General features: G+C 33.2%; 1 protein-coding gene across 3 annotated transcripts in view; it reads right to left on the reverse strand.

Annotated features, from left to right (window-relative positions):
• Positions 1-27,498, reverse strand: part of MYO16 (myosin XVI) — a 548,145-nt gene that overhangs the window by 262,943 nt on the left and 257,704 nt on the right. For all 3 annotated transcript variants that reach the window (XM_019731063.3, XM_074329516.2, XM_019731062.3), the window contains 4 exons: positions 20,726-20,791; positions 14,769-14,896; positions 9,806-9,911; positions 1,015-1,132 (listed from right to left, as the gene is read on the reverse strand). In XM_019731063.3, the coding sequence (XP_019586622.3) occupies positions 1,015-1,132; positions 9,806-9,911; positions 14,769-14,896; positions 20,726-20,791 (418 nt within the window). The remainder of the gene's footprint in view (positions 1-1,014; positions 1,133-9,805; positions 9,912-14,768; positions 14,897-20,725; positions 20,792-27,498) is intronic.

Consider the following 27,498-nt stretch of genomic DNA (forward strand, 5'->3'; position numbering starts at 1 on the left):
ATATTTGTGCCTCAAGACATTTCTCTTCTGAGGTCTTCCTAAAATGATAGACCTTCAAATAGAGTTCCTAGCCATGGATTTCAAAAACAAAACAAAACAAACAACAAAACTTTTCTATTGCAAAATTTAAGTCTAACTTCAACATTTAAAATGATTTTTTTCTTACATCTTTATGCATAATTTCTTACTGAATTTCACTTAGTAAAAATTTTGATTTTGATATACAGTTTTTTTGTTTTTAAATTATGGTCAAAACTAACTTTCATTTCCTGAAGGGAAGACAGCATAACTTGAAAACACCAAATAAAATTGGTATCTCAAAAATCATTAAAATGATCAAATGTTCACGTGTTGACAGCTCTTACGAAAGTTTTTTAAATAGTTTATTCCACCAAATAGGTTAGGCATTCCACCTATAATTATATGTATATTGTTAATTTGTATAGAAAATCTATTTTGATTAGAAAGATGTAAAATCCTAGGTGAATTCTAAATTAGTTGAATTTTAAATAAGGGTTTTTTATAAAGTACACCTTAAATATTTAAACCAAATAAGAAACAGTTCTGTTTGGGTTTAGTTGGGTGATTATTTTGATGTTTTGATTTGTTTTAATTCAAGTGTTTTACAAGTATAAATTCAGTTTTATTTGAAATAGATTTCAATGTGTGTTGTATGAACAAATTATATACTCAAGTTAAAATTTATTTTAATTGAGTATTTGTGTTTCTTTCTATGTTCAGCAAATATGATTAATCCCAGCTATTTTTGATTTGGTTACATATCATATAGTTTTAATCCTATTGAAAAGTTCACCTTGCATTTCAGAATGTTTTAATTTACAGTAATTTTAGAACTCATAACCTGACATCTCAGATACAGTCTCTCTCTCTCTCTCTCTCTCTCACACACACACACAGAGGCACACACAACATTCACTGTTGTTGCCACGCTTGGTGTTTCTCTGCCCTCTGCTGGTAGCAAATGAGATTTCCCTTTGTTAATTTTAAACTTACCTCCTGTTAAGTGTTTTTTCCTGTCGCAGAATTGTAGTTCAAAATACTTTATGAAGCAACTGGACAGATCATTAAGAGTTGTCTTAGCATGTCCAAAGGCTTCTAAGATGGACATGGCCTGTAGTAAAAGAGAAACAGTTGCTGAACTACTCATTTTTTTTTTTTTTTTTTACATAAAATTGGAGAATAATAGCAAAGATAGAAGGAATATACCATTATCTAAGAGGTTCTCCATTGTTCATATAATACCATGTTGGATTTTTGAGGACATCCTCCTTAACTGCAAACTACACTAGTCCCCCCATTATCTGTGGTTTTGCTTTCTGTGGTTTCATTTACCTGTGGTCAACTGTGGTTCAAAAATATTAAATGAAAAATTACAGAAATAAGTAATTCCTGTTTTAAATTACACACCATTCTGAATAACACGAAATCTGCAATGACCCACTCCATTCCACGCAAGAAATGAATCATCCCCTTGTGCAGTGTATCCACACTGTAGCTGATTAGTCACTTAGTAAGGGTCTCAGTTATCAGATCAACTGCGGAGGTATCGCAGTGCTTGTGTTCAAATAACCCTTATTTTACTTAATAATGCCACATTCACATAACATTTATTACAATATATTGTTATAATTGTTTATTGTTATTAGTTATTGTTGTTAATCTTTTACTGTGCCTAGTTATAAATTAAATTTATCATAGTTATGTATGTATAGAAAATGTACATATAACGAAAATGTATGTATAGAAAATCATAAAGTACGTATGTGTGCTTTTGTGGCTTTGGAAAGAAGAAATTAGAGTTAATACAAGTTATAGTTAGAACTTCTTAGAAAAAATAAATTCACTTCAACATTGGATTATAACTTGAACTCTTAGTTTACACACTCTTTTCAACATTGAACCCCTAAATAACCATCCTTCTACCCTGTTATTGCTCCATGCCAACCATTCTCGCCCACAGAAACAGGAATAAGAACTCTAGACGAAGCTGTGTTACCCAGTGTGTCTTATTCTCAAGAGCCCTCCTTCAGAAGTGGGGAGTTTGGGGCTTCGCCATTAATAAAGCTCCTCAGATCAACCTGGCGTCTGAAATTCTTTCTTGACATGTTTCCTTAAACGCTGACTATAGAACAAACACCATTTTGTCTCACAATTGATTGTGCCTGTGATAATGATGATGGCCAAGCAACTCTATGAGAAAAGTATGAAAATCTGGAGAGGTAAAGGTATTTTTCCATCTTTCAAGATAGAGATAATGTGAAATATAGTTCCAGCATCAGTCACAAGAGGGAGCTCAACAATACCTTATGGATTCTGAGTGGTGGTTTTTCTGGCAATTATATTTTTTGAAAATTTTATTGTAAATTAAAAAAAGAAAACTTTGCTCCTAATTTTTAATTTTCTAAGTCATTCAATTCACCTGTAAGTAATTTATATTTTGAAGGGTTATAAAGCAACACTTGGATGTTAATCAAAAGTGCTAAGAGTTGTGATAATAGTGAAACATTAGGTTGGTGCAAAAGTAATTGCGCTTTAAGGTTAAAAATAACTGCAAAAACTGCAATTACTTTTGTATTAACCTAATATATTAAAATATCTATTTTTGAAGTTTGAACATTTGGAGAGAAACATATGCTTAATCTTTACAGAAACTCTATAATTTGTCTCTTTATAATAACCTAATTTTAAAGATCATAATGAATTCAGAGTAGTAATGGAAGAAGTGTTACCTGAAAAATATTTTTAAATAGCATTTATGAGGATCCTAGTTTTGTTTCTTCTCCAATAATTTAATATTAAATCAATATTTAGTAAAATTAATAGTGTGATTATACCACATTTTAAACATAATATTACAATTTAAAATTGTTTAAAATGCATTAAAAGGATTAGAATGATTTTTTTTTAAAGTATTTTGGCTTGTAGTTGTTTAGGTGTTATATCTGATAATGAACAAATTTTTTTATTATTATAGAAAAAGAACATAAAAGATAATTAATGGCATATGCTCAAATAGGAAGTATAAGTAATGGTTCAATGTATGTTCTTTGGAGTGAGAAGTAGCTGCCTCACATTCCAGTTCTTCTAAGGAAAAGTATATGACATTGAATAATTTCCTAAGTTCCCTGAACCCCATTTCCTTTATTATAACACAGGTCATCAGTGGTTATCAGTATCAGGTATATAAAGCCCTCAGATTGGTGCCTGGCACATACTAAGCATTCAACATATAACAGAGATTAATTTTGTTTATGTTAATAATAATAGGAAACATTGATATTGTGCTTACTATGTGCCAGACACTACTCTAAGGCTTTATACACACATAAATTATACAGAGGGCACCAAAAAAATGTACACACATTTTAAGAAAGGAAAACTGCATTAAAATTGTAATACTCAATATACACCAATAACAAAAGATGAATACAAGTCACATTTTACTTCTGCAGTTACAAGAGGTGCTCAAAGTGGTTACCATCAGCGTCTAGACACTTCTGATTGTGGCAAACTACTGCTTGAGCAATGATGACCAAAGTGTCCACTAGTATACATTTTTTTTGGCACCTGGTATATGTATACATGTAAAGCTATAATATGTGTATATATGCATATGTGTATGTGGTGTGAGTGTGTGTACATATATTTCTTTTAAGCCTCACAACTAGTGTCTCCATTTTACAGAAAAGGAAATTGAGAGATTAAGTAAGTCTCCCCAGGTTCAGAGCTTGTAAATAGTGGAGCTGGAATTAGAACCCAAGCAATCTCTGCTGAATTTGTGTGTTTAACCACTGCATCATTGGGCTATTAGTGCTAGAATAACAATAAAGACATATAAGGGATAAAAGTAATATAAAACTAAAACCGTTAAATAAAATATAAATACTAACATGGCATTCTCTCACTATGCATTTCTGGTCCATAAATCAAAAGTCAAACACTAAACTAAAATAACCAGTGGTGTTCAATCTTCAATTAGCCCCTTGGCCAATAGGTGGCACTAAAACAAATATGTTAAAAGAAATACTAAGAAAATGCAAAACTGATACTAATTCCACCATTCAATTTGATTTTGAAACAAAATAATGAGAATGTTGTAGTGCAAGAAAACTCTAAATGTAGGCAAAGGGAAGTAAGGATATATTTCCTCAATCCTTAGTGATTCAAATTTTATTGGCGTGATTTTTTTTTTTCTATTTATACGGGTTTGTTTGTTTTTCCATAGAAGTTTAGCGGTTATGCCACTAAAAGTTATATACTGTTATCATGATAGTGGTTAACCTATTGTATTTTCTAAAAGTAAAAACCTGTCCTCCTCAATGAAAAATAATGGCTTAATCAAGTTGACCCCATCACTCTGCGCTGTGAAAACAGTTGCTCAATACATGTTTAAATAATTTGAATGGATATGAATATTTCTTAAAGTTGAAAATCAACTGGGCAAGAATTAGTGAAAAGTCTCTGGCAGCTTTTTTCCCCCCAAAACATGACATTTATGTTCCAATAAACCTATTGCTACGGAAGATCCTCTGCTTTCACAGTTTGAAATACAAATACAGGAATTAGAAACTACAGCCTTATTAACTGATCTCATCTGCTTTGAAATTGTACAGGGGCACACAAGCAATATCTACGGAGATGGGATTCAAACCCATCTGTTCACTGGGGAAAACACACTCTGAAGCCGTAGCAGAGGAAGGATGTAGACCTACGTGCAGTCTTTACAGATGGGGCAATTGAAGTATAAGACTAAAATTCAGAAATATCACAGCTTAAATATACATGTATCACCTACATAAAATGATCAGAATCATCTCTGGAGCTCCATACTGGGCTCTCCCTCACCTTCCAGGTACCAACTAAATCTCTTTCTCTTCCCCTCTGCAACCTCTTCATAGAGAGTACTGTTTATCATGACAGCGTGAAACTTATGAACAGCCAACTGCCTCCCAAACTCCTTTACTTTATTCTTTTGCTCTCCACACTCCAGATTATAATCTTTCATTTATAAATCTTTAATTATGCCACCGATGAAAACCACAAAGAAAATGCTCGCTATTCCACAGCCTCTGCCAGACTCTCTGCTGAAGGATCATCCCAATATGGCTTCCCTTTTGTGTCCCTACCATTCTTCCACTATTTATTCTTTGGTAACTGCGGATTAAAATAACCTCCAATGACTTTTTTTTTTTCTCAAACTATACTAAGATCCAGGGCAAAACTATTTGGTTTAGACTCAATCAGTATTACCCAAAGGAAGATACCATGTGTATGTTTGTCGCTCACATGGCCCCATGTGGCAGTATTAGGTACTGTGTCTGTCAGGGTGGTACCTTAAAGAAATGCCTCCCCCTCTGATCTGGCTGAATCAGCCCTCTAAGTCAGCCAACTTGCTTGTTTTCTTCCAGGGCCACCTAATGAAGGTTTCTTTCATCTCATCTTGTACTGAACTTCAAGCTTTCTACTAGATAGCTCCATATATCAAGTATGCTCTTGTCTACTCATCTCTTTAATCAGATTTTTCTTTCATGCAGCTCCTCTTTTAAATGTACATAATTTCACTAAGCCCTTGAAGGGTTGTAGTGAAATGTTATAAAGATTTACAGTCAGTTCATAAATTTATCTAATGCTTGTGTGTAATTCCCACACACTGGACGCTGTGCAAAAACTGTGGCTGGGTAATTTTCAAGAATGTCTTGGACACTGAATGATACTCATGCAGGTAATTTAAAGGGAAACCAAACACAAAAAAAGAATTGACATGAAGTTTAAGCTATACTCAAATCTGTGCGATATTATTTCATGAGACTAGAAATCACTTATTTATGACATCCCTAATTTGCCATGTGAAATAAGTAAAACAAAAAAAAGTGAATTAGAAATAGTTTTACCTGAAATTTGCTTGATATTATATTGATTTCCAGATGCTATAATAATTTTGAAAGAGTTAAATCTATCTAAGAAATACAACTTAGAATGTATTCACTTGAAATAAAATGCAAAACCAATTTACATAAAGTAATGTAGAACGCATTTAGAAATTACAAAGCCTGCTCTTTCACAGAGGCTCACTTAATAAATGATTGTTTTAATCCCTAATTTACAGTGGAGACTATTGTTCTTTGTCATTACAATTAAGCCAATAGGTCCTGTTATTCTATTAGTTAAGCTGAGTCTATTTTATAACTGTGTTGTTTTATAAATTCTCTATTCCTTAACTGTCACTAGTCAGTATATTACAATATCTGAACAAAGAAGATATTTTATGTTATTCTTTCCAAGTCAATCTAAAACGCTATATTATTTTGAGCTTTGCTGTAGAATTACACAGGTGCTCAATATATAGTTTGAACGTAATAAATGGTAATGAATTAAAGTCATTAATGGCCACACATGATACCATGGCTACATTGCAGAATTTATTATATAGTCCTCATAAAGAGAAAATCTCTAGAATCAGGCATATGCTTGAGAACCCATAAAAGTACATTAATTTTTTAAGGACTTATTCGAAAATAGAAAATACAAGGAAATAACGTTAACCTAACAATTAAATATAAATTCCTCTCATTTCTAAATGAGGACTCCGATACTAAAATTTCTAGAATATTCCTATGTAAACACCACCATGGCAGAAACAATTCTGACCTGCAGCCATGAGGTAAAAAGGGCAGGTGACACAAAAGAAAACAGTATAATAACACAATAGTCATCGTGCAATACGTTGCAGGATTTTTAACATTTGAACCTCTAGAATCTAGAGGTTCTAAACTTTTTTCAACGGTTTTTACCAAGGGCCATTGCGGTAAAATACACAAACAGCAAGGCCACTCACTCGAGGTGAAGTATGTATTGCCCCACCTGGTTTATTTAAGTAAATTAAATATATTTTTGGAATTTGCTGTGGGCCAATTAAAAACGGATTGCGGGCCGCAGTTGGCCCGCAGCCGCAGTTTGGACACCCCTGCTCTAGATGGTATTGTTTTAGGCAATAATCTAAGATAACAGCAACTGTCTTCATTCCAATGTAATCAGACACTTTTACATATAAAATTGCTGAATGAAATGCAGGTGTCTTTCTGCAAAGATGAAAGACCTGTACAGGGGAGATTCTGGAGGAGCAAGCTGTGTAAAGTTGAGACTACATCCCTGTATTTGCAATACTTCCCTTTGAAATACATGCCGAGAGAGAGTGTACTGGTACAACATGGCTATGGTGTGCCTCATGTATTTTTTTTTGGTCAAGGAAATTATACAGCATATAGGGACATCATTTCTTGCATGTTATACAAAGCAAGTTGACTTATATTTAACAAAACTTATATTCTTATGTGTGTGAGGAATTTAAAATAATTTTTCATATATATAATGTTTTTTTTGGCCTGAAGAGAGACGATAATTAAAATCTTTGAACAAATATATCTTCCCTAATCTTGACCAAAAAAATATATAATAATTTTAAAAAAAAAAGAAAAAAATTTCCACTAACTAAAGGCAAACAAGACTCAAAACAAAACAAAAAAATGACAGTGTTGTTCCATAAATCACACACACGCGCACACACACACACACACACACACACACACACACACCCCAAAATGTACAGGGTTGATTACAAACAAATGGTTTATCCACATTAAATTTATTTGATACATTAGAGTAAATTAATATCGGTAACTTTGCATAATTATTTTCTAGAAGTGCCAAAATACTTATAGACATTGTATTTATATATTCATTTATTCATCATACAGAAATTGAGCGCCTATCATATGGCAGTCTCTAAGACAGTGTCTCTGAATTCAAGGGACACACACATTGAAGCCACTTAAGATATGTGTTGAATAATGGAATAAATCATGACATCACGGCCCAGTTTGTGAGGGATACGTGTTCAAAGGAGGCGTCAGCAAGAATAAGAGGAAGGTAATTCTATAAGGCCCATGAGTTAAATGACACCATCCTAAAGAATGTTGGGCCATGCTGATTTACTGGACTTGATCTCCAGGGAACAGAACCATGCAAGGATTTTGAGCAAGGGGGTTATGATATAGGCCACGAATAGTCAAAATCAAGTCTCCTCTCCTTCCATCTAATAGTGTCAGCTAAGCACTTGGCTGCCTAGTTACAGTTCTAACTGCACAGCTAGGTCTAACTACACAGTTACAGAACTAACAAAATGAGCCATCTCCCTGCACTCCTGCTTCCTGTTCCCTTCCTCTGAGCTGGAATGCAGATGCCTCACCACGTAGGCAGGGATCAGTGTCCTGGAGAATGACAGAGCAATGAGACAGAAAGAGTCTGGGCTCTGACTGACACTGGGGAACAGAGCTGCCCTGTCAACTCAGACTGCCGATGTGTACTTGCTTCAGAAGATAAGAATGGGTGATGCAAGGAAACACATTAGGTGACTCTTCAAGAAAATCTGGTGAAAGGAGATGATAGTCTTACTGACAGTGACGATCCTGGGCCAAAAGAAAACTGATTGGCTAAAGAGCTAGGATTGATAGGACATTATGATTGTTTGGGAGGCAGAGAAAAGAGGCTGGAGTCAAAGTGAATTCCAGGTTTCTGGATGTGGAAATGAAAAAAATGACTGTACCATTTACTGTTATGGGAGGAGAGTGCTTGGAAGAAGAAGATCAGGCATTAAAATCTGGACAAGTCTTTGAGGCACACTGTGGGGTGTGCAGGGAGGCTGTAGGACAGATGGGTTTGCATCTTACAGATAGGCGGGACAAGCTTAGGATGGGAAGTGACAGTACGAGAATGGGGCTGAATCGTAGGGCACAGTGTAGAAACCTCAGGTCCCCTAAAATAACAGGGCACATAGGAAAGTCATTTGTTGCAAACTTAGAACAATCATCATGAACTTCCATGAGTCTGGGGTGATTTTCCTATAGAAATGCTAAAGTGTGGAGAGTTAGCTCTGTAGGTAAAGGCTCCAGAGCAGCACACTTCTGAGTTCTGATCACTGTCTTTGGTTATTGATCATTTTTCTGTCCGTCCCCTACCACTAGGGGTTCCTTCTTGCACGTGTTCAATTGCAGGGGTCCACTAGCAACCCCTCCAATATGCTGTGGCCTGGAAAAACCCTGTTAACAAAACCTGCTAAAATGATGTAAAAAAGAGTAGAATCAGTCTGTGGATAAGAACCTGTGAGTGTCTCTTTGAGTAAAATTTCATAAAATTTCTGAGCTTTATTGTGTGAAATTTGTGACCTTTGTCTTACCTCCTAAGAGGTCTTTTCCTTCCTCCTTAAATCCTGGTAGCATTTTAGGTAGATAAAGGAGACTTCAAATAAAAGCATTACTGAGTATAATTTAAAATCACTTCAGGGGTTGAAGATTTATTTCCTGCCATCAATGTCCTTAAGTTTTACTGTTGTCAATTTTTTACATACATTGAAACTTTACTATCAGCTCTCAGTAATTCCCCACAGAAGTTGCTTACCAGGCCAGCCCCCCAGAATGTACCTACACGCCAAAGTGGCACTTTCTGTGTGAATAACAACAATCTCTAACTATAGTACATATTTTCAATTCAACTATTCCAAGCTAACATGAAAATAGAGTATGTTAAAAATATTTTTAAATGTATGCAACAAAATAAAAGTTTACTTGAACAATATTAATTTATACCAACCTTCAATCTTTTTTTCTTTTTTTCTACAAATTGTGACCAAATCATGATTAAACTTATGGTCTATTATGATGTCATCCTTTATCTGTAAATGACATTTTTCTTGGCTCAACATATTTTCCAAGCTCAATAAGAAACTTACATGTTTAAATTTGGAATCAAATACAGGCTTGTTGGTGCCAGATCTACACGTTAGGTGTCTCATTATTTGTTTGCTGGCTTCAGACTTTCCAGATCCTCTTTCGCCACTAAAATAAAGCACAGACAGAAAGCACAAGTTCACTGTTTTTGTGAATATAGTAAAACATTAACTAACCATAGATAATTTTTAGGCACAAAGATGGTGGGAGGGAAAAACATAACTTCCATTGAGTTTGTGGTATGTATGGTTTAACTTTTCAATTTGATTCATCGTTCAAAATATTTAGCAAATGTAAACTATGTCATGTACCCTAGGGTGTTCCAAATGCTGGGACTCTAAATGAATATGACAGAACTTCTTACAAGGCAGAACCATGTAACGTAGGTGAATTATAGCAGAAAGGTGGTAGACTGAAAATAAAGACACTACAGACTTGTCCTCAGCTTTGTAAAGAAACGTAAATGAGGTGGACCTAGGGTGATGGCCTCTGCACCAGAGGCGCATGTGTCCTACAGCAACATGGCCTGGACTTGTTAAATCTTTCTGGACCTTTCATGAAAGACACTATATCTTCCTTGGAAAAGTAACTAGATCTGTCTGAGTCTTCCTTCTCTTTTGAATGACCATAAAGTGCCCAGCTACTAAACTAAAACTAAGTAGATAAGGTGGTTAGATGTGACGAGGTGAGTTGAGTGCGGTCATATCCTAAACTGACCCGTTTCCTGTTGAGATTGCTATCCATTCTGACAATCCATGTTTCCCATTTTCCGTCAATCTAGGAATAAGCACTAACTAAATGACAGTTTAATGACAATACTTTAGCTATTTCCCAAGCGTACTTCATAACTTAGCTAATTTCTATAAGCAATAACTATTATTATATTCCTGAAACAAGATGATATAGGGTTACTATAAAATTCCAATACAATAATTGCTACACCAAAGGAGTCTGATACAAAATAAAATTTTCCTGCATCCAAATAGAATACTCATAAAATCAGTCTTTTATCTATTAGCCAAACAATTTTTTAAAATATACCAAGTATACAGCTATTTACCAGTGCTTTCCCTTAAACATTGGTTCTAACAAACTTAATTAAAGAGTGCTTGAAAGAAAAGAAGCTAAAATTTAGTTATTTTATTCAAATCTCAACTTGTAAATGAATGCTTCTGTCCCCCTCATTTGTGCATAAACATTTAACCACTTTTAGAACAATCCCCCTGGCACTCTCAGCAGAGCAGGTGACAGTGACCTGTACAAGACAAGTAGCTCCTTTTCTTGATTCAAAGACCTTTTCTTTTAACCTAATTTTCCAGCAGAAACAATCTATATCTTTCATGATGGAAATTTAATTACTGCAATTATACTTGTTGTTACAAAGATTCTATTACCCAGGAAAATAATTAGATGTTTCATAAATCTTTATTTAAATAGAGCGTTTGTTTGCATTCACTCAGAGATGAATCTTGAAAATATCATTTTCCTTTTTAAAATACTGCTCATTATTTCAAATGAAAGTTACTGAAGGCCTACTACGTGCCAGAGTCTATAGTAGATTTCAGGGGTAAAGAGGTGAAAAATACTGCCCTGTGTCATCTACTGGGGATACTCCCAAGTAAACACTAAGTACATAAATAATGCACGATTAGAAAGCAGCAGTGCTCAACAAGCAATGCACCCACCGGTGAAGAAGCAGGTACATACCCTGGAGGGAACCAGGGAAGACTTCTGGACGAGGTGGAAGCTGAGCTGATTCTTGGAAAAGGGGTGGCACAGAAGGTAACATTTATCTAGCATTAAGCATTCAACAAAAATTTCCTGAGCTTCTATTAAGCAACCTGAAATGGGTGGCGAATCCAGAGTAGTGAAGGAGGTAGCAACAGTCTCTGCAGAGCTGGAGACACAGAGGCATGTGAGGGTATGGGGCTGACCTGGTGGTTATGTGAGTCTCTCTCTCTTCTCCCCACAATTGTGCTCACATGGTTACCAGATCAGGGGTAGGGAAAGGGATAGCCAAAATCACACACATTTTAACTGTCTCATAAAATCTCAAAATGGCCACATTTCATTTACACTTTGAGTAAAATAGAATGAAATAAAAGAAAAGTAGGTTATGACAGGCTTCATTCCTCTACTTCAGCTTAAGAAACATTTTTTTCACCTGAAAATCCAAGTTTATGATTAAACTAGATACTGACCAAGGATTTTAGGTGGTGCCAATCATGGGTTCATAAGAATTCTTACGCTTATTTGAAGAGTTTTGTCTCCTAAATCTGTACCCAACAGAAACTGACCACATACTGCTTATTCACTTCGGAAGTCACTTGTATGTTCAGCACATAACATTAATTTAGATATGGTCAGCATATAGTTAGGATAATGAATATTTGCCACACATGTTCAAACAAGTAATTTAGAGCTGATGGTCCAGATTGGTCTTATTTTCGAGGAAACACGATACCTTATAGGACATCTATCCCAGGAATATTTAAGTTTGATCCCCAAATCTGCAAAATTATCCTTTGCAAATGCTAGTTATAGGACACAATAAAAACTGAATAAATGAACTTTAAAGAATGTATTTAGTTGATTTCTAAATGTCAACTATAATTAAATATATATGTATATATATGGCCACGGGATGTGGAGCACAGCATAGGGAATAGAGTCAATGGAATTGTAACAGCTATATGCAATGTCAGAGGGGTAGTAGATTGGGGGAGGGGGTTATCCCTTTGTGAGGGGTGTAAATGTCTATTATGTTGCTTTATACACCTGAAACTAATAAAATATAATAAAAAACAACTTAAATATATTAGTATAAAGGCAGAAAGTCTTTATCTTAGGTAAGACAATCGAGGAGGTAGAGAAGCTACATAAAAAGTGCTAATCTTGAAAGAAGACAGAGAATGACTCTAAGAATCAGTTCTTGTGATCGCAGATTTGTTCTTCAATTCTGGATGCCAGGTCTAGGTGATACGCTCTTGAAACTTAATGGAAAAATCTTTTTTTTTCCCAGAGTAAGTGGTTAATACATGGCATTACTGGCCTTAAAAAATGTCCCAAAGAGATACTAGTACTGCAGAATATTAACAATTCCTAATGGGAAAAACAAGTCCATGAGCAAATACACTGTAGAAGTCTTTGAGTTACAGGTATCTTTACTGAAGAAAATTGCTAGACATTGTGAACTCTGTAATAGGCATATTTCCAAAGGATATGAATCCAGTAGCCCCTCAGAGCTTCGCTAAGGACCAATATCTTTCCCAAAATTAAGTAGATTCAATAAGCATTAAAAATAATAATACTAACAAAAAATAAATCAAATAAAATAAATAAAAATTGAAAAAAAAAAAAAGAATTGAGGTAAATCCATGGAGTTATGGCCATAATTTTAGGAGAGATTGGGGTGAGCAATTGAAAGCCCCCTTGGGATAGCAGCAGGAGGCCAGCCATGCACTGGTATTTGGCTATGAGAATGGTTAAGCTTCAATTAGGCTCAGAAGCCAGACTCAGGCTCACATCCCAGATACACCAACTACTGGACCATCTACTAATTAATCACTATTTACTAATTTACACTGTTGGGCTCACATCCTAAATTCACTATTTACTAATTATGAGAACCTGGACTAATCAGTGAACTCTTTTTAAACTCAGTCCTCTGAGATATAAAATGGTGATCATAATAACAAGAATAATACCTATCTCATTAGGTTGCTAAGGCAATAAATAAGATAATAGATGGAAAGCATCTAGTGAAGGGTCTGGCCCTTAGTAAATTCTCAATAAATATTTGTTGTTATTATTGTCAACACTACTAAACACTCCCCACAATGTCATAATTTTTAATAAGTGTTACCCATTTTGTCAAAGTAAGGCCAGAAAACCCAACAGAAAACCCAAAGCAGTAAAAGTAGAGTTGCTTGCTTGAGGAAGGGATGGGCTACCCTCCAGTGCCTCTCTTATCCTGAGGACACTTCAGAACAAGTGTGAAAACAACTATTTGCACACTATTTTAGACACATTGAAGTTTGCAACAATCTGACCGTCCATGAAATTTTTGATCACATTAATAATGTAAAAGTATACAAATAATGCGTATTTAAATACTTAAAAGTCTCTCTTGGTTCTATCCAGGATTCCACCTTTACACTCTTTCATTTCACTTTGACTTGAGTTGTGCAGTGGTTTATTTAAAGGTTCAGTTTTCAACCAACACTACACATAATAAGCAAAGCCATGAGTATTTATAGAAGTCCCCTCTTTTAGAGATTGCTCCTAATGTAAAACACAATTCTCAATGCAGATCTTATTTTAATACTTAAATATTTCTTTAATCTTCTATGAATACATAATCACATTTCACCTTGACTTCTTGTGGTATTTTTTTTTTTTTTTGGTGTGAATAATCTTTGCTCCATTCAATATAAATCATCGTCCTGAGCATCTTGATATTTATGAGCTAATGGTACCATTACATCTCAATAAAAAAATACTTTGGGTGTATAGTTTTGATGAAATATAAGCAAAGGTAAATACTTAGAAGTAGGGGGGGAAAACCCACATTTGCCAGGTAATAATTTGTATTTTGTTTTTTGGGCAATACCACATTTTGGAGAACTGTGGTATAGATAGGTTCATTAACATTGGGTGGCTTTCTTTCCTCATGTGTTCTAAGGTTTGAAAGCAAAAGCATTCTGGTTCTAAGTCATAAACCCTCAAAATGAACTGAGTTTCAGGTTAACTTTGTAGATATTGATTCAGCTGTACTTGGGATTATTTTAAACAACAGAGCTATTTCTCCTTTGTAATGAGTCAAATGTAGTTATTGCAAAGATATACTAAACTGCAAACTGCTGAGCAAGCAAATCAATGTAAACCATAAGAAATTGGGACAATTTTATTGCCAAGCCCCTCATGTAAAACTGAGAATCAGGGATAGGTGAGGGGTGGGTTTACCTGAGAATGAAGCATTGGGGACGCTGCTCCTGGAAAAGCTGGTGGAAGGCCCTCTCTGCACAGGAGAATATGTGAGGTGGCAGAGAGGAACATGGCTGCCCCATGATGCTCAGGTAAAGCTGGGAGACCTGAAAAATAGTGCAGCATAAAGACAGAAAGCTCTGTGAAAAGAGTTCAGGATACTTTACTTCATGACTCAGTTGACTTATTTCCAAAACACAAAGTGATTTTATCTCTAATTTTGAATCTCATTTGTAACTACAAAACATTTGTAAAAGTATGCACTTCTCAGCACATTTTAAGTGTTCATAATGATAAAATGGACGCTCATATTTGATCCTTCATTACTAGGTCACAGACTTTAAATAAATCTGCAGGCTTTAAATAAATCTGCTGTCTTTAGGAAGGACAACTCACAAAAATCTAGTTTAATCGATAGACATGAAGTAAGCTGAAGTTGTGGTAATTTACATCAAATACAGTTTCTCTTGGCAACATTTAATTTCAGTAACAAATAGAAAGGGCTTTTAATTTGAAGAGAAGGCAGTTGTAGCTGGAACACATATGAATTTATCAATTTCTCAGAAAAATAAAAAATTAATTAACTTAATTTCAGTGACAGTGATTTATGATGATTGCCATGGTGATTCAGTGCCAGTATTTTTAGTCCCTTTCAGTTTCTAGTGAATCCTGTTACATTTGAATAAAAATGAAATGACAGCAAGACTTCTGAGCCATGAAGAAATATCAGACAGACAATTTTTATTTCCCAAAATAATTGGCTTGCATCCTCAAAGATGTCAAGGTTGGAAAGTTCAAGAGAAGACTAAAGAATTGCTTGAGATTGAAGATTAAAGGGATTGGTGGTTCAGTGCACTCTACAGTGGTGGCCTGGATCGTTGGCTATCTGGGCGTTACTAGGATAATGGGAAAGACGTGAATGGGGCTTCTTGATTAGACGATAGCAGTACATCAGTAGTGATTTCATATTTCTGATGGGTGTATGGAGGTTACTTAAGAGAATGTTTTTGTTTGTAAGAAAATACAGAGTACATGTCTTCAAGGTTGATGGGACAATATACCAGCAAATTATTTGAAAATGGAATCCAACAGCAAGCGGAAACTAAAACTAAACAAAGCCCTAACCTGATGCCACATGTGATGCCACTTTACATATTGGGAGAGTTTCATCTCATTAAAAATCACAGGATAAAAATCACAGGATAAAAAGAAACACAATGCTCAGTTTTGCATTGTGTGTACTCAAAAATATAATCTTGAAAAATTATCCCCAGGTAGCTTATCCCGAATGGTGTCAACATTCTGAATATTGAAATTTCAAGGTGATACATCCTTGGTTTGTGAACTCCATAGTAAAAGTAATAATGAGAAACACTCGAGAAAGGTCTAATACTGATATGTGAGAGGCCAATGAATATTCACTGCTGAAGCATTTATTCTCAGGACATTCACTTGTTCACTGGTTTTCTGATTACTACTTTGCAGTATATTAGACCTGGTTCTTTAGTTGCCACCATATTTCCTGTCATTGTCTTCCCTCCCTCTCCCCTCCTCCTTCTTCTCCATCTCCTCTTCCATTTTCTATTACTTTTCTAGCTTATTTTCTATTACTTTTCTAGCTTATCCTTAAGTGTGGTGTGAACCCTAGAAATCTCACAAAATGAAGTTATCTATGAGAATTATTCCTAATCTTGCATGCAGTACAGAATCTCAACATTACTTCAATTTAACCTCCAAAAACTTCAGATAGTCACCTGACCCTGATATTTCCTCATGAATTTCTTTCCTTTTCTTTGTTATCAATACCTTTACTCACCCAGATTGACAAATTCAAAACTGGCATCAGTTGACCTTTTCTTCTTATTCATCCCTAAAACGAAACTGCTTTTTGGATACTACTTATGGTCTTTGCACTGACTGACTCAGCGCCATCTCTTTTTTCCCATTACTAGAGTCCCCATATTAGACCCTGATAAACTTACTCCTGGATTATTTCGGTATCTACTAACTAGTCTTGCATAAGTATCTCTTTTCCTCAAACTGGTGGTAAAAAATAGACTTAACACACTAATTGTATCAAACTTCTTTTTTTCCAATGACTCTTTATTTTCTGAAAAATAAAACCCAAACTCTCTAACTTAGCTTTATAATCTAGGCCTAAACTCGATTTTTAGTTATTCAGCTTTTGAACTTCAGAATTTATCAAACCGGTCTATGCATTCCTCTAAGTGGTCTTATATTTTGTCATCTCCATAATGTGGCTCTGAACAATCCTCCAAAACATACTCCTTTCCCCTTATCGGAATGTTACTCATTCTTTAAGATTTGCCCCAATCACATTTCTTTCCCATGTAATGCCTTTCTTAACCTAAGATTTCCCTCCCTTCTAACCTTCTGACGTGTCTATTAATAGTGTACCTTCCCAATACAGGTGTTTTACAGTCTTCATCTTCAAGTGGAGTCTGAGATTATCTTTTTTATCACTATTTGCATTTTGTCTCTAGAATGTCTATGCAGTTCTTAAGAACAAGGAGACAGTTAAACAGCATCCCTAAATATCTAACACAATATATTATATTTAATAGACTAAATATTTGTTGGTTTGATAAAGCATTCTTGTTCCTGATTGTAACGTTCCTTTTTTTGTAAGACCGATTCAGAAAAATCTGGCTATTTTTCTGTCTCCTCCTTCTTTCCTACCTCTTTTGTGTTTAAAATGAGCAACAATATTTGGCTTCAGCATAAACAGGCAGCACAATAATGAATCTTTCCCTGTTGGTTATACTTCATTTAGAACTGTCTGCCTACTGGCCCTCTAAGTGCCACTTCTCCCAGTGATTGGTAGCGTCAGATCAACATTGCTTACAGCAGCAAGCCATCTAATGGACAGGGCTGCTTGCTGCCATGTGCTTATATTAGTCTCAAAATGAAGTTCGTCACAAAAGGTCTTCTACATCCATGATTGATGACCTGCTAGATACGAAATGAATATTATGCAAAGGCTGAATATTGCACAGCTAATGGTAATGGTAACAAAATAAAAGACACAAATGGTGCATGTGGATTTATTTTTTTCAACATGAAACACAGAAGTTATTCTCCTGGATGGTATAATCTTTATAGATGCGATCATACTCAATGTTTTATTTTCTTCTTTTATTAAACTAATCAACATGGGAAGAAACAAAAGTATTTTAAAATTTTTATCATTTAAAACAATAAACTTAGCCATAATTATAATCAGTAGACACACAAAGAGAAATGAAACTTTTTCTTCTGTGTCCATAGAACAATGAGCTAATTTTAACCTAGTTCAGTACACAAGTAACTGATTTAAAATTATGAGGTAGTAATATTGCTACAAAGGATGTCCACTAATTCAACCTAAACATTAAATCCTTGTATCTACCTAGTATCTATAATTTCATGAGTCATTACTTATAGACCAGGGGAGTACAAACTATTTAATTCTACATAATGTATGTGAATTCCAAAACACCAGACACTGTAAAATTTCATTGTTACCTGGTAAAAGTATATAATTTTACTTTGAGCTTTATATCAGTCCATATTTTACCTAAATATATTTATTTTCCTCTTACATTCTATGCCAGAGTCAGCTGGAAATGATAAATGATGAGTATAAAGTACAATACCTATAACTTACATATTGCATTCACTGCTTTAAGTTTTAACAAAGCATTCTGGCAAAAATCTCAACGCATTACATCTCATTCCTACATTAATAACAAAACACAAGTCTTAAAGTTTCTCTTCTCTAGTAGCATGTATTTCTGAAAGAAAATGTAAATACAACATAATACTTGAAATCATAAAACTGCCATATTGTTGACACCCTAAAAAGAAACAAACCATAAAATAATAGGTTTGTTACATTACAAGATATAATATATGACAATCAATGCCATATTATAATAATTTATTATGTTAAAATTTCCCTAACACTTATAATTTGACCTCTAGTTCCATAGAAGCATTTAAATAATATTTATATGTGTATGTATTTTTATTCAATTATTTAAATTCCCTTTTGTTTCATCATAGGAATCTTGTTAACTCTACTATCAAATGTGACACGCTAATATAAGCCAGGGACAATACATCAATAGTTAACTTTAAATAGCATGTATATGTTTCTCTCTCTCTCTCTCTCTCTCTCTCTCTCTCTCTCTCTCTCTGTCTGTGAAAGATGCATACAGAATTGAAAAATAATGGACATGGAATTCCAACCAATCTTAGGCATTTGAAGGCAAACGATCTTCTGACACCAATGTAATAACAGATATAGCCCATTTTATCATATGGCTATAATAAAGTAGCTGGTCTCAGACTAATGATCTCGCCATGAACAACTATAAAAGCTGGATAAAATACAAATTAAACACCTAATTGGAGACCTCTGAATATCACCAAAGCAACTAGCATATAAGAGGTCAAGATGTTGGAGAATATCAAAATGCATTGAGCCAAACAGAATCTTCTCCACAACTTTTTCTCATTCTGCATTGCCATTTTGCGGAGTAAAGCTCAGAGGCCTCAGAGAATGTAAACGTAAGTTTCTAAAAAGCTAAGCAGACATAGCAGCTGCATACTGCTAGGGAAACACAATTTCAAGATTCAGATCTCAGTAACAAAGTAAAGCCAAGTCGACATCATCCAACGTCTCAGTTGAGACTAACGGGGCGTGCCTTCCTTAAGCATAAGGGCAAACACAAAGTACAGGAACTTTACCAGAGTCTACATTATCTGCCTATAATTTACCCACCAGGAGAAAATAAACAAAACTTCTTGGGAAGATAACACCACCCCAAGCTCTGTAAATTTTATACTAAAGGTTCAGTATTCAACCAACATTTTCCAGGAATGTCAGTAAACACAGCCATGTAATGAAAAATGAATTGACAAAGACAAACACTAGAAATATACCCAGATGTTATTAGATATTATTTAGATTAGATTAGAACTATTAGAATTATTACCTAGTATTAGTTACTAGATTAATAATAAGTTATTATTAGAGTTATCAAACACATATTTTAAAATAAATTATTAACATGTCCAAGAAAATAGGTAGCAAGACAAAGAATTTCACCAGAGAACTGGAATCTTTGAATATAAAATGAAAATTTTAATATTGAAAAAAATGATGTCAACAATTGAATATATGGTTTTATCTGCAAATTCAAAACAACCGGCAAGAGAATTAGTAACCTAGTTAGTCAATATATCCAGACTATAGATCAAAGAGAAGCAAATGTAGCAAATAAAAAAAGAATAAGGTTATATTTTTATAGAATTCATACAGCAAAGAAAAAATACCAATAGAAAGAGATGATATCTTAAATTCAATAATGAAATTGTGAAATATCTAAGATGTAGAATTTAGACTGTTTAAAGCAAAATAAAACACCTCAAATACTTATTTAAAAAGGGCAGAAATCGATGACATTTTTGACTATACAATTTAAACAACTATCAAATAGACTCAAAGAAGGTAGAGCAAAGGAAACAACAAAGATAAAAAGTAGTAATCAACTGTATAGAGAATAAACAATAAAAAAATTAGTCAAGAGTTTTTTTCTTTGAAAAGATTAATACCATTCATAAAGCCCTAATAAATTGATTTTAAAAGGTCAGACAAGGCATAAATTACCAACAAATGGAATGGAAAGAAATCACTCAAAATTCTATGAACATTAACAAAATTGTATTATGAATAATTCTATGTCCAAAACTTTGAAGATTAAATATAATGAAGAGAATTATTATGCAACTACTCAATTCAGAACTTTCTGAGAAATTTAACCTTTCCTATTGTTATGGTTTTTCTTCTTAATTAGTCATTTGATGCAAATAATTATGCCTGGTTTGTGTTAGTCTACAATATTAAATGATATTTTAAATTTTATACTCACCATGGTGGAATAAATTGGAAGCTCTTTGAATGGGTTAACAAGCAAGAGGATGTCCCCAATAAAAGTCTGTTAAAACAAAAGTATATAAATAGTTCTTGAACTGTATAAACAGCAGCTTTAAAATAAAAAAATCACTGTGCAAAAGAGAGTATAAGTAAAAATCACTTTAACATTCTGTAAGTTGTTTTAAAAGTTTGCAAATAAAGAAATAGAAAAGTCAAATTCAAATAAAATGAAATAAATAAAATAAAATGAAAACGCTTGTTCCACTGAACACATAACCGGGGAAATGACTGAATTCTAAGAATTTCTTAAGTGGGTTTTGTGAAAGACATTAAATAAAAAACATAAAATTAATACATGGCAAAATATACTGAAGGAAGTAAATGGGTAATGAGTTCTATGTTGCTACACAGTAATAATAAAAAGTGTAACTTAAAAAGTAATAAAGCACAGAATGCATCTAAACATATTTTTAATTAAAAAGGGAAAAGTAAATAAGGCACAAAAAAACAGATTGAGCAAATAAATATCAAATAATAAAATGATAGCTTTAAACCCGGATACATCAGTAATTGCATCAAATATCAAGCTACAAAATATTCTAATTAAAAGACGGAGATTATGAACTAGATTAAAATACTACGTGCTAGACAGCTACAGGTGTAAATGACTAACTATTACATTGTTTTGTACACCTGAAACTAAAAAAACAACAAAAAAACTATGTGCTATTTTAAAGAGAAACAATTTAAATATAAAGGCAAAATCTGAAAGTTAGAAGATCAAGCAAGATATACATGCAAATAATAATAAAGCCAAAAAAAAAAAGGTGGTTTAGCAATACTCCATTCATAGAAAATACACTAAGGCAAGAAGCAGTACCAGAGATAAAAAAATGATCATTTTACAATAATAAAATGATAAATCAATCAAGAAGATACAGCAATTCTAAATTTTTATGAGAATAAAATCTAGCATAAAATAGACAAAGCAAAAACAGCTGTAAGGAGAAAAACATGGATTAACAGCAATAGTGGGGAATTTTAAGTTTATTTTTCCCTAGTTAGTTATGGAATAAGCAGACAAAATTTTGAGATAACTAATTACTGAGTTGATTCATTGACATACAGAGAACACTGTTACTAACAACAGCGATATATGTACATTCTTTTAAAATGAACATAGGCCAGTTTCATTACATTTAAAGGGTCTGAGTCACAGAGTATATTCTCTGATCATGGTAGAATTAAAAATTAATAATGGATACCCACAAAATCACAAAATGTTGAGAACTTATACATCTGCAAATAGCTATGAGAATCACAATGGAAATGAGAAAATATTTTGATTACAACATATTATAACTTGTGATTTGCAACTAAAGGTATACTTGGTATAAAAATCATCACCTAAAATGCATTATGTTAGAAAAAAAGAAAAGGGGATAGTTAATGATCCATTTCAAGCAGCTCATAAATTATACAGAATTAATCAATATAGGAGCAGAAATTAATGTAATATAAACAAAAGCCAAAAGACGATCTTTTGAAAAATTGTACACAGTAGAAAGTACCATAACAAGACTGACTTTCCAGAGAAAATGCACAGATTACCAACATCAATAATATGACTATATCATTATATATCCTATAGATGTGAAAACAGATGAAAATACCAGGAATCACATTTTAGTAACTAAGTTTGTATATTTAAATAGGTGGGCGACAATGCACCATCTTTCCAAAATGAACACAATAAAAAAGAGAAAATATAACTAGTTTTTTCTGTATAAAGGAAATTTATTCTTTGTCTAGAAACCTTTCCACAAAGAAAACTTAAACTGCACTGATGAATTCTCTCCAACATGATGTACAAAATAAACAAATGTTACATAAATTATTCCAGAAAATAACAGGAGGTAACACTATTCATTTCACTTTAAGAGAACTGCATAAACTTAATATTAAAAACTTAACCAGTATATTTAAAGAAAGGAAAATTCCAGGCTGTTCTCTCAATAAAATACATGCAAAAATTCTGAGCAAAATATTGACAAATTAAATTAGAGTAGTACATTCAACAGAATATATTTCAACCAAGTAGGCTTTATTCTAGTAGTCCAAGGTTGACTTCATACTAAAAGATCAACTCTTGTAATTTATAATACTACCATGTTTCCCCGGGTCTTATGTAAGACCTGGTCTTATATTAATTTTTGCTCCAAAAGACGCATTAGCGCTGATTGTCCAGCTAGGGCTTATTTTCGGGGAAGCAGGGTAACAAGTAAAATAAAGTCATATGATCATCTCAATACATGTCAAAAAAATTTAAAACATTTAATTTCCTCTTTTGATCAAAAATAACTGAAAACTCTTAATATAATGGAACTTAATCTAATAAAAAGTAACTACATCCACAGTATATTTACAGCAAACAACTTGCTTAATGATAAAACATTGAAAGCTTCTCCCTGGGATCAAAAAGGAGACAAGGGTGCCACTTATTGTCACTTCCAGTCATCTTTTTATTGACAGTCCTAACCCATAAAATAATGCAAGAAAAGAAAGAAGCTATCAAAATTTAAAAGAGATAAATAAAAGCCATTATTTACAGACAGTATGATACTATATGCAGAAAATCTAAATGAATCTCTATATAAATTTTAATATGAGTTTGGAAAGTTTGATAGATAAAAGGTGAACATAAAAAAATCAAAATTGTATCTATATAGTAGCCATAAACAATTGGAAAATGAAATATGCTTGTTATTTTCAGTAACAACATTTATTATAGCACAAAATTTGAAAAATACATAGAAATAGATCTTATACAAATGGGCAAGACTTCTACACAAAAATTTTTAAAATATTCCAGAAAAATTAAAGATGATCAAACACTCCATAAAATGGAAAATCAAATATTGTAAAAAATCTCAATTATTCCCAAATAATCTATATGTTCAATGCAATGCCAATAAAAATCCACCTGAAATTGATAAATTGACTTTAAAGTACATATGGATATCCAAGAATCGTGAGTAGACATTTTGAAAACAAAATCAGAGGACTTTCTATATATCAAGATGTATATGGGTATAATGATTCAAATATTTTGGTATTGGTTTATAGACAGATTAAACAGATCCATACAACAGAAGATTCTAGAGACAGACCCTTTCCACATGTCACCTGATTTATGACAAAAGTGCCATTGCAACACAGGGGCAAATCCACTTAGGAAAAACATTAATCTTGACCTTCCTCTTTAACCATTGTGAAATCTCTTCCACAATGATAATACACCTCAAATGTTAAAGTTAAAACAACCAAACTTCAAGAAGAAAATATAGAAAAACATTTTCATTTTCATGAACACGGCCAAATTTTTTAAGCAGGATACAAAAAGTACTAACCTTAAAGAACTTTATAAAAATTACATACTTTTCTTCATCTGAAGACACTATTAGAATACCAAAATGCAAGTCACAAACTGGGAGAAAATGCTTACAATATGTATATTTAAGAAAGACTATCATAAATATATAAAAACCCTAAACATCAAGAAGAAAAAGCAAAACAACCCTATTTTTAAAAAATGGGAATATAATTGAACAGGCACTTCACAAAACAAGATAATGAAATGAGCAACAAACTCATACTGGTTAACGTCATTAGTTATCAGAGAAATTTAAGTTAAAACCATAAAGAGATACCACGGCACAACTGCCAGGATGACTAGAATTTCAAAAAAACATTAATAAAACAAATAATACTGACTATGCTAAGTGTTGGTGAGGGTGTGGAAACCTAAAAGCCTGTAGTGGGAGTGTAACCACTTTGAAACACTACTTGGCTGTATTTACAAAAGTTGAATATACCTACTTACAATGCTGGCATTCCAGTTTTACGTAAACGCCCAATGGAAATACTTCTATATGTTATACCACAAAAATACTTACGTATGTGTGCCCACAAAAAGATATGACAGTTTATAACAGTATTATTTATAATAAACTAAAAGTGAAAAAACTCAACTATAGAGTCAATAAATAAATTAGGATATATTTACATAGTAACTTATTGTACAGAAATAAAAATGGATACGTGCTGCGATAAGCAACAGTATAGATGAAGGTCAGAAACATAACAATGAATGAAAGATGACAGTCACAAAAGAGAATATACTGGATGATTATTCCTTTTATATAAAGTAAAAAAAAATCAGACAAACCTATTCGATAGTCCTACATGCTGAAGCTTTCATAATAATTAGGATGAATTGGGGAAGGGATTTCTTAGATTTGACTTCTTTATAAAGCTGCTGGTTACATAGATGCTTTTGCCAAATAAAAAGCCATGAATTTTTGAATTAATGAGTTAGGCATTATTCTTGCTATATGTTGTAATTCAATACAACATTTACTTCAAAGGATTGGCCAGTATTTTATAGCCAAGTAGTGGAGAAAAGGAATAAAAGTGAAATAACTGAACCGAAGGGAGACCTCATTAGTTCAGTATGTGAAAATTATTCTTAAATTCCAGAGAAGAAAAAATGAAGCTAGAAAGTAGATTGAGGGAGAATTGGGAAACCTGCTAATTAAGAAAGATGAAAATTTTAAAAATAAAATAAAAATGTAATACCTCTAAATTGCATTTTCCTGAAATATAATTTTTATATTGGTTTAATTATTGAAGGCAATTGAGACTGCATTTGAAAATATGTTTTGTGATAAGCAAAAAATAATTTATAAAAATGTGATTTGAATATTAATGATAGTCATAAAGGATGACTTTATATAGGTTTAAGCCACATTTTTAAGAGGCCATTTTGATGAAATTGAACATTTTAAATATACCGTAGAGAAATATTTTTTTTTAATTGTAGAAACCTAAACATTTGCTGTACATCATTTTTCTAATACATTACATTTTCTTAACAGCTTACACATGTCAAGTGTTCAAAAGTGTCTCTTAGATTGAATGGAAAGACATGCAACTATATGGCAGGTACTGCATAATATAGCATAACAAACTGCAGATAAGGCTTTAGATAAGTAGGCTGGGATTGCATAAGCTTGGAAAAATGTGTCTATCTACATAATTTCAAATATGCTGGAAGCGAGAGAGACTTCAATATCTGACACCATGTCAACTTTTGCCTCTTGAGCGATGCTCTTAAAAAGAAAACCTACTATATCCAACTGGGTCACCTTGAGGGGAATATTAAGTTATTAAGTGGCTGAGATGAGCCAGGCTCCATACTTGGCTAATCAGATGTTATAGGATTTACTTTTATTTTGTGGGGGTATTTTTCTTTATGAATCTCCAAGTTCTATTAGTATGTTTCTAAAGAGAATATTAAGTACATACTTATTGGCCATCCATGAAGAGATTTTGTTGCATGTTCTATTCTCTCTGTTACTGTTGACAATAATTATTCAGAAAAATGCAGTGCATTTACTCTGTGCATTTCCTAGCAAATATCTCATCAACTGCAATTCATTTTCTGCTTGATGGTTTGAGAACTTCCTTTTGCTACAGACTGTATGGAAACTTCCCAACCTAATATATAAATAGAATGTTATACACTTACTTAAAAGAGCAATTTACAGTTCATTTTGAAAGATCATTTTATATAATAAATCAAATTATAGAAAAAAGAAGGTGAAAATCCTTGTTAAACAATTAGTTCAACTGAAATCTTTTATCTTGGCTCTGATTGGTCCAGGTGGCAGCAGTGGAAATCATACTCCATATATATTTTGAAGGTAAGGCTGAGGCTACTTACAGTAAAATCAGTGTGATATGGAAGAAAAGCAAGCATCAATACTTTTACCAGGCACTTTGGCCTAAAAACTGAAGAAAGGGGATGCCATTAACTGGAATGGGAGAGGCTATGGGAGGCATGTGTTGGGAGCGTGGGTGTCCAGAACAGATGATAAATTTGAATATTTTAATCTTGAGACATATATTGCAACTAGTGTTTTTATATTTGTGGGAAAGGAACACTTTCTTTTATTTCCAATTCATCATAGACTGACATTTTGCAAAATATAATAAGGATTATTAATTCCTGGGAAAATAAAATTGTAAAAGACAAAGACTTACAAAATGCAAAACGTGATTCTTACTAAATTCAACAGATGTAAATGAAACTATCAAATTGCTGCAAGTTTCTAAATGCTTACTCTCATTGCAGACTGGTCATAAAAAGTTCACTTACCCAATCGTCAACAGGATACACTTTGACTATTGCTAATTATTATTCAATCATTAATGTTTGAAATGCTTGTGTATCCATGAGAGGTGAATTCAAATACCATAACTTAGAAAAGTCATCATAAAATTGATCCTAGATGATCTAGCTCTTCAATATTTCAGGTATAAAAAGGAAACCATGATTCACACAGCGGGGAATTTATATTTTATGTGAACTTTAGCAAAGCAGGGAATATTCTGATTATCCAGATAGACAGCAAAGAATATCTATGAAGATAGTCCATTGTGTGGCAGAGTTAGATAAACGGATAAAAAGTATTTGTTATTTAAGATTAGAAAGTGTTAGGCCAGGCCTCTTGGTGAGCAAAACCACCTTGGCTCCTATTCTCACTGAGCTCAGAGTGTATCCAGTACAGGATTCACGTGCTAATCAAACCATGACTAAGGTATATAATCTTAAGTGTTGATTGAAGCTCTACACAAAGATCCTCCGCAGTGAAGTCATCTGGAAAGTCTGGGAAGGTTTACATAAAGAAAGACTGAACAACCTTT

Source organism: Rhinolophus sinicus, chromosome 16 (assembly GCF_057876585.1).
Source record: "Rhinolophus sinicus isolate RSI-liver-muscle chromosome 16, RSI-T2T, whole genome shotgun sequence".
In the NCBI taxonomy this organism is placed as follows: domain Eukaryota; kingdom Metazoa; phylum Chordata; class Mammalia; order Chiroptera; family Rhinolophidae; genus Rhinolophus; species Rhinolophus sinicus.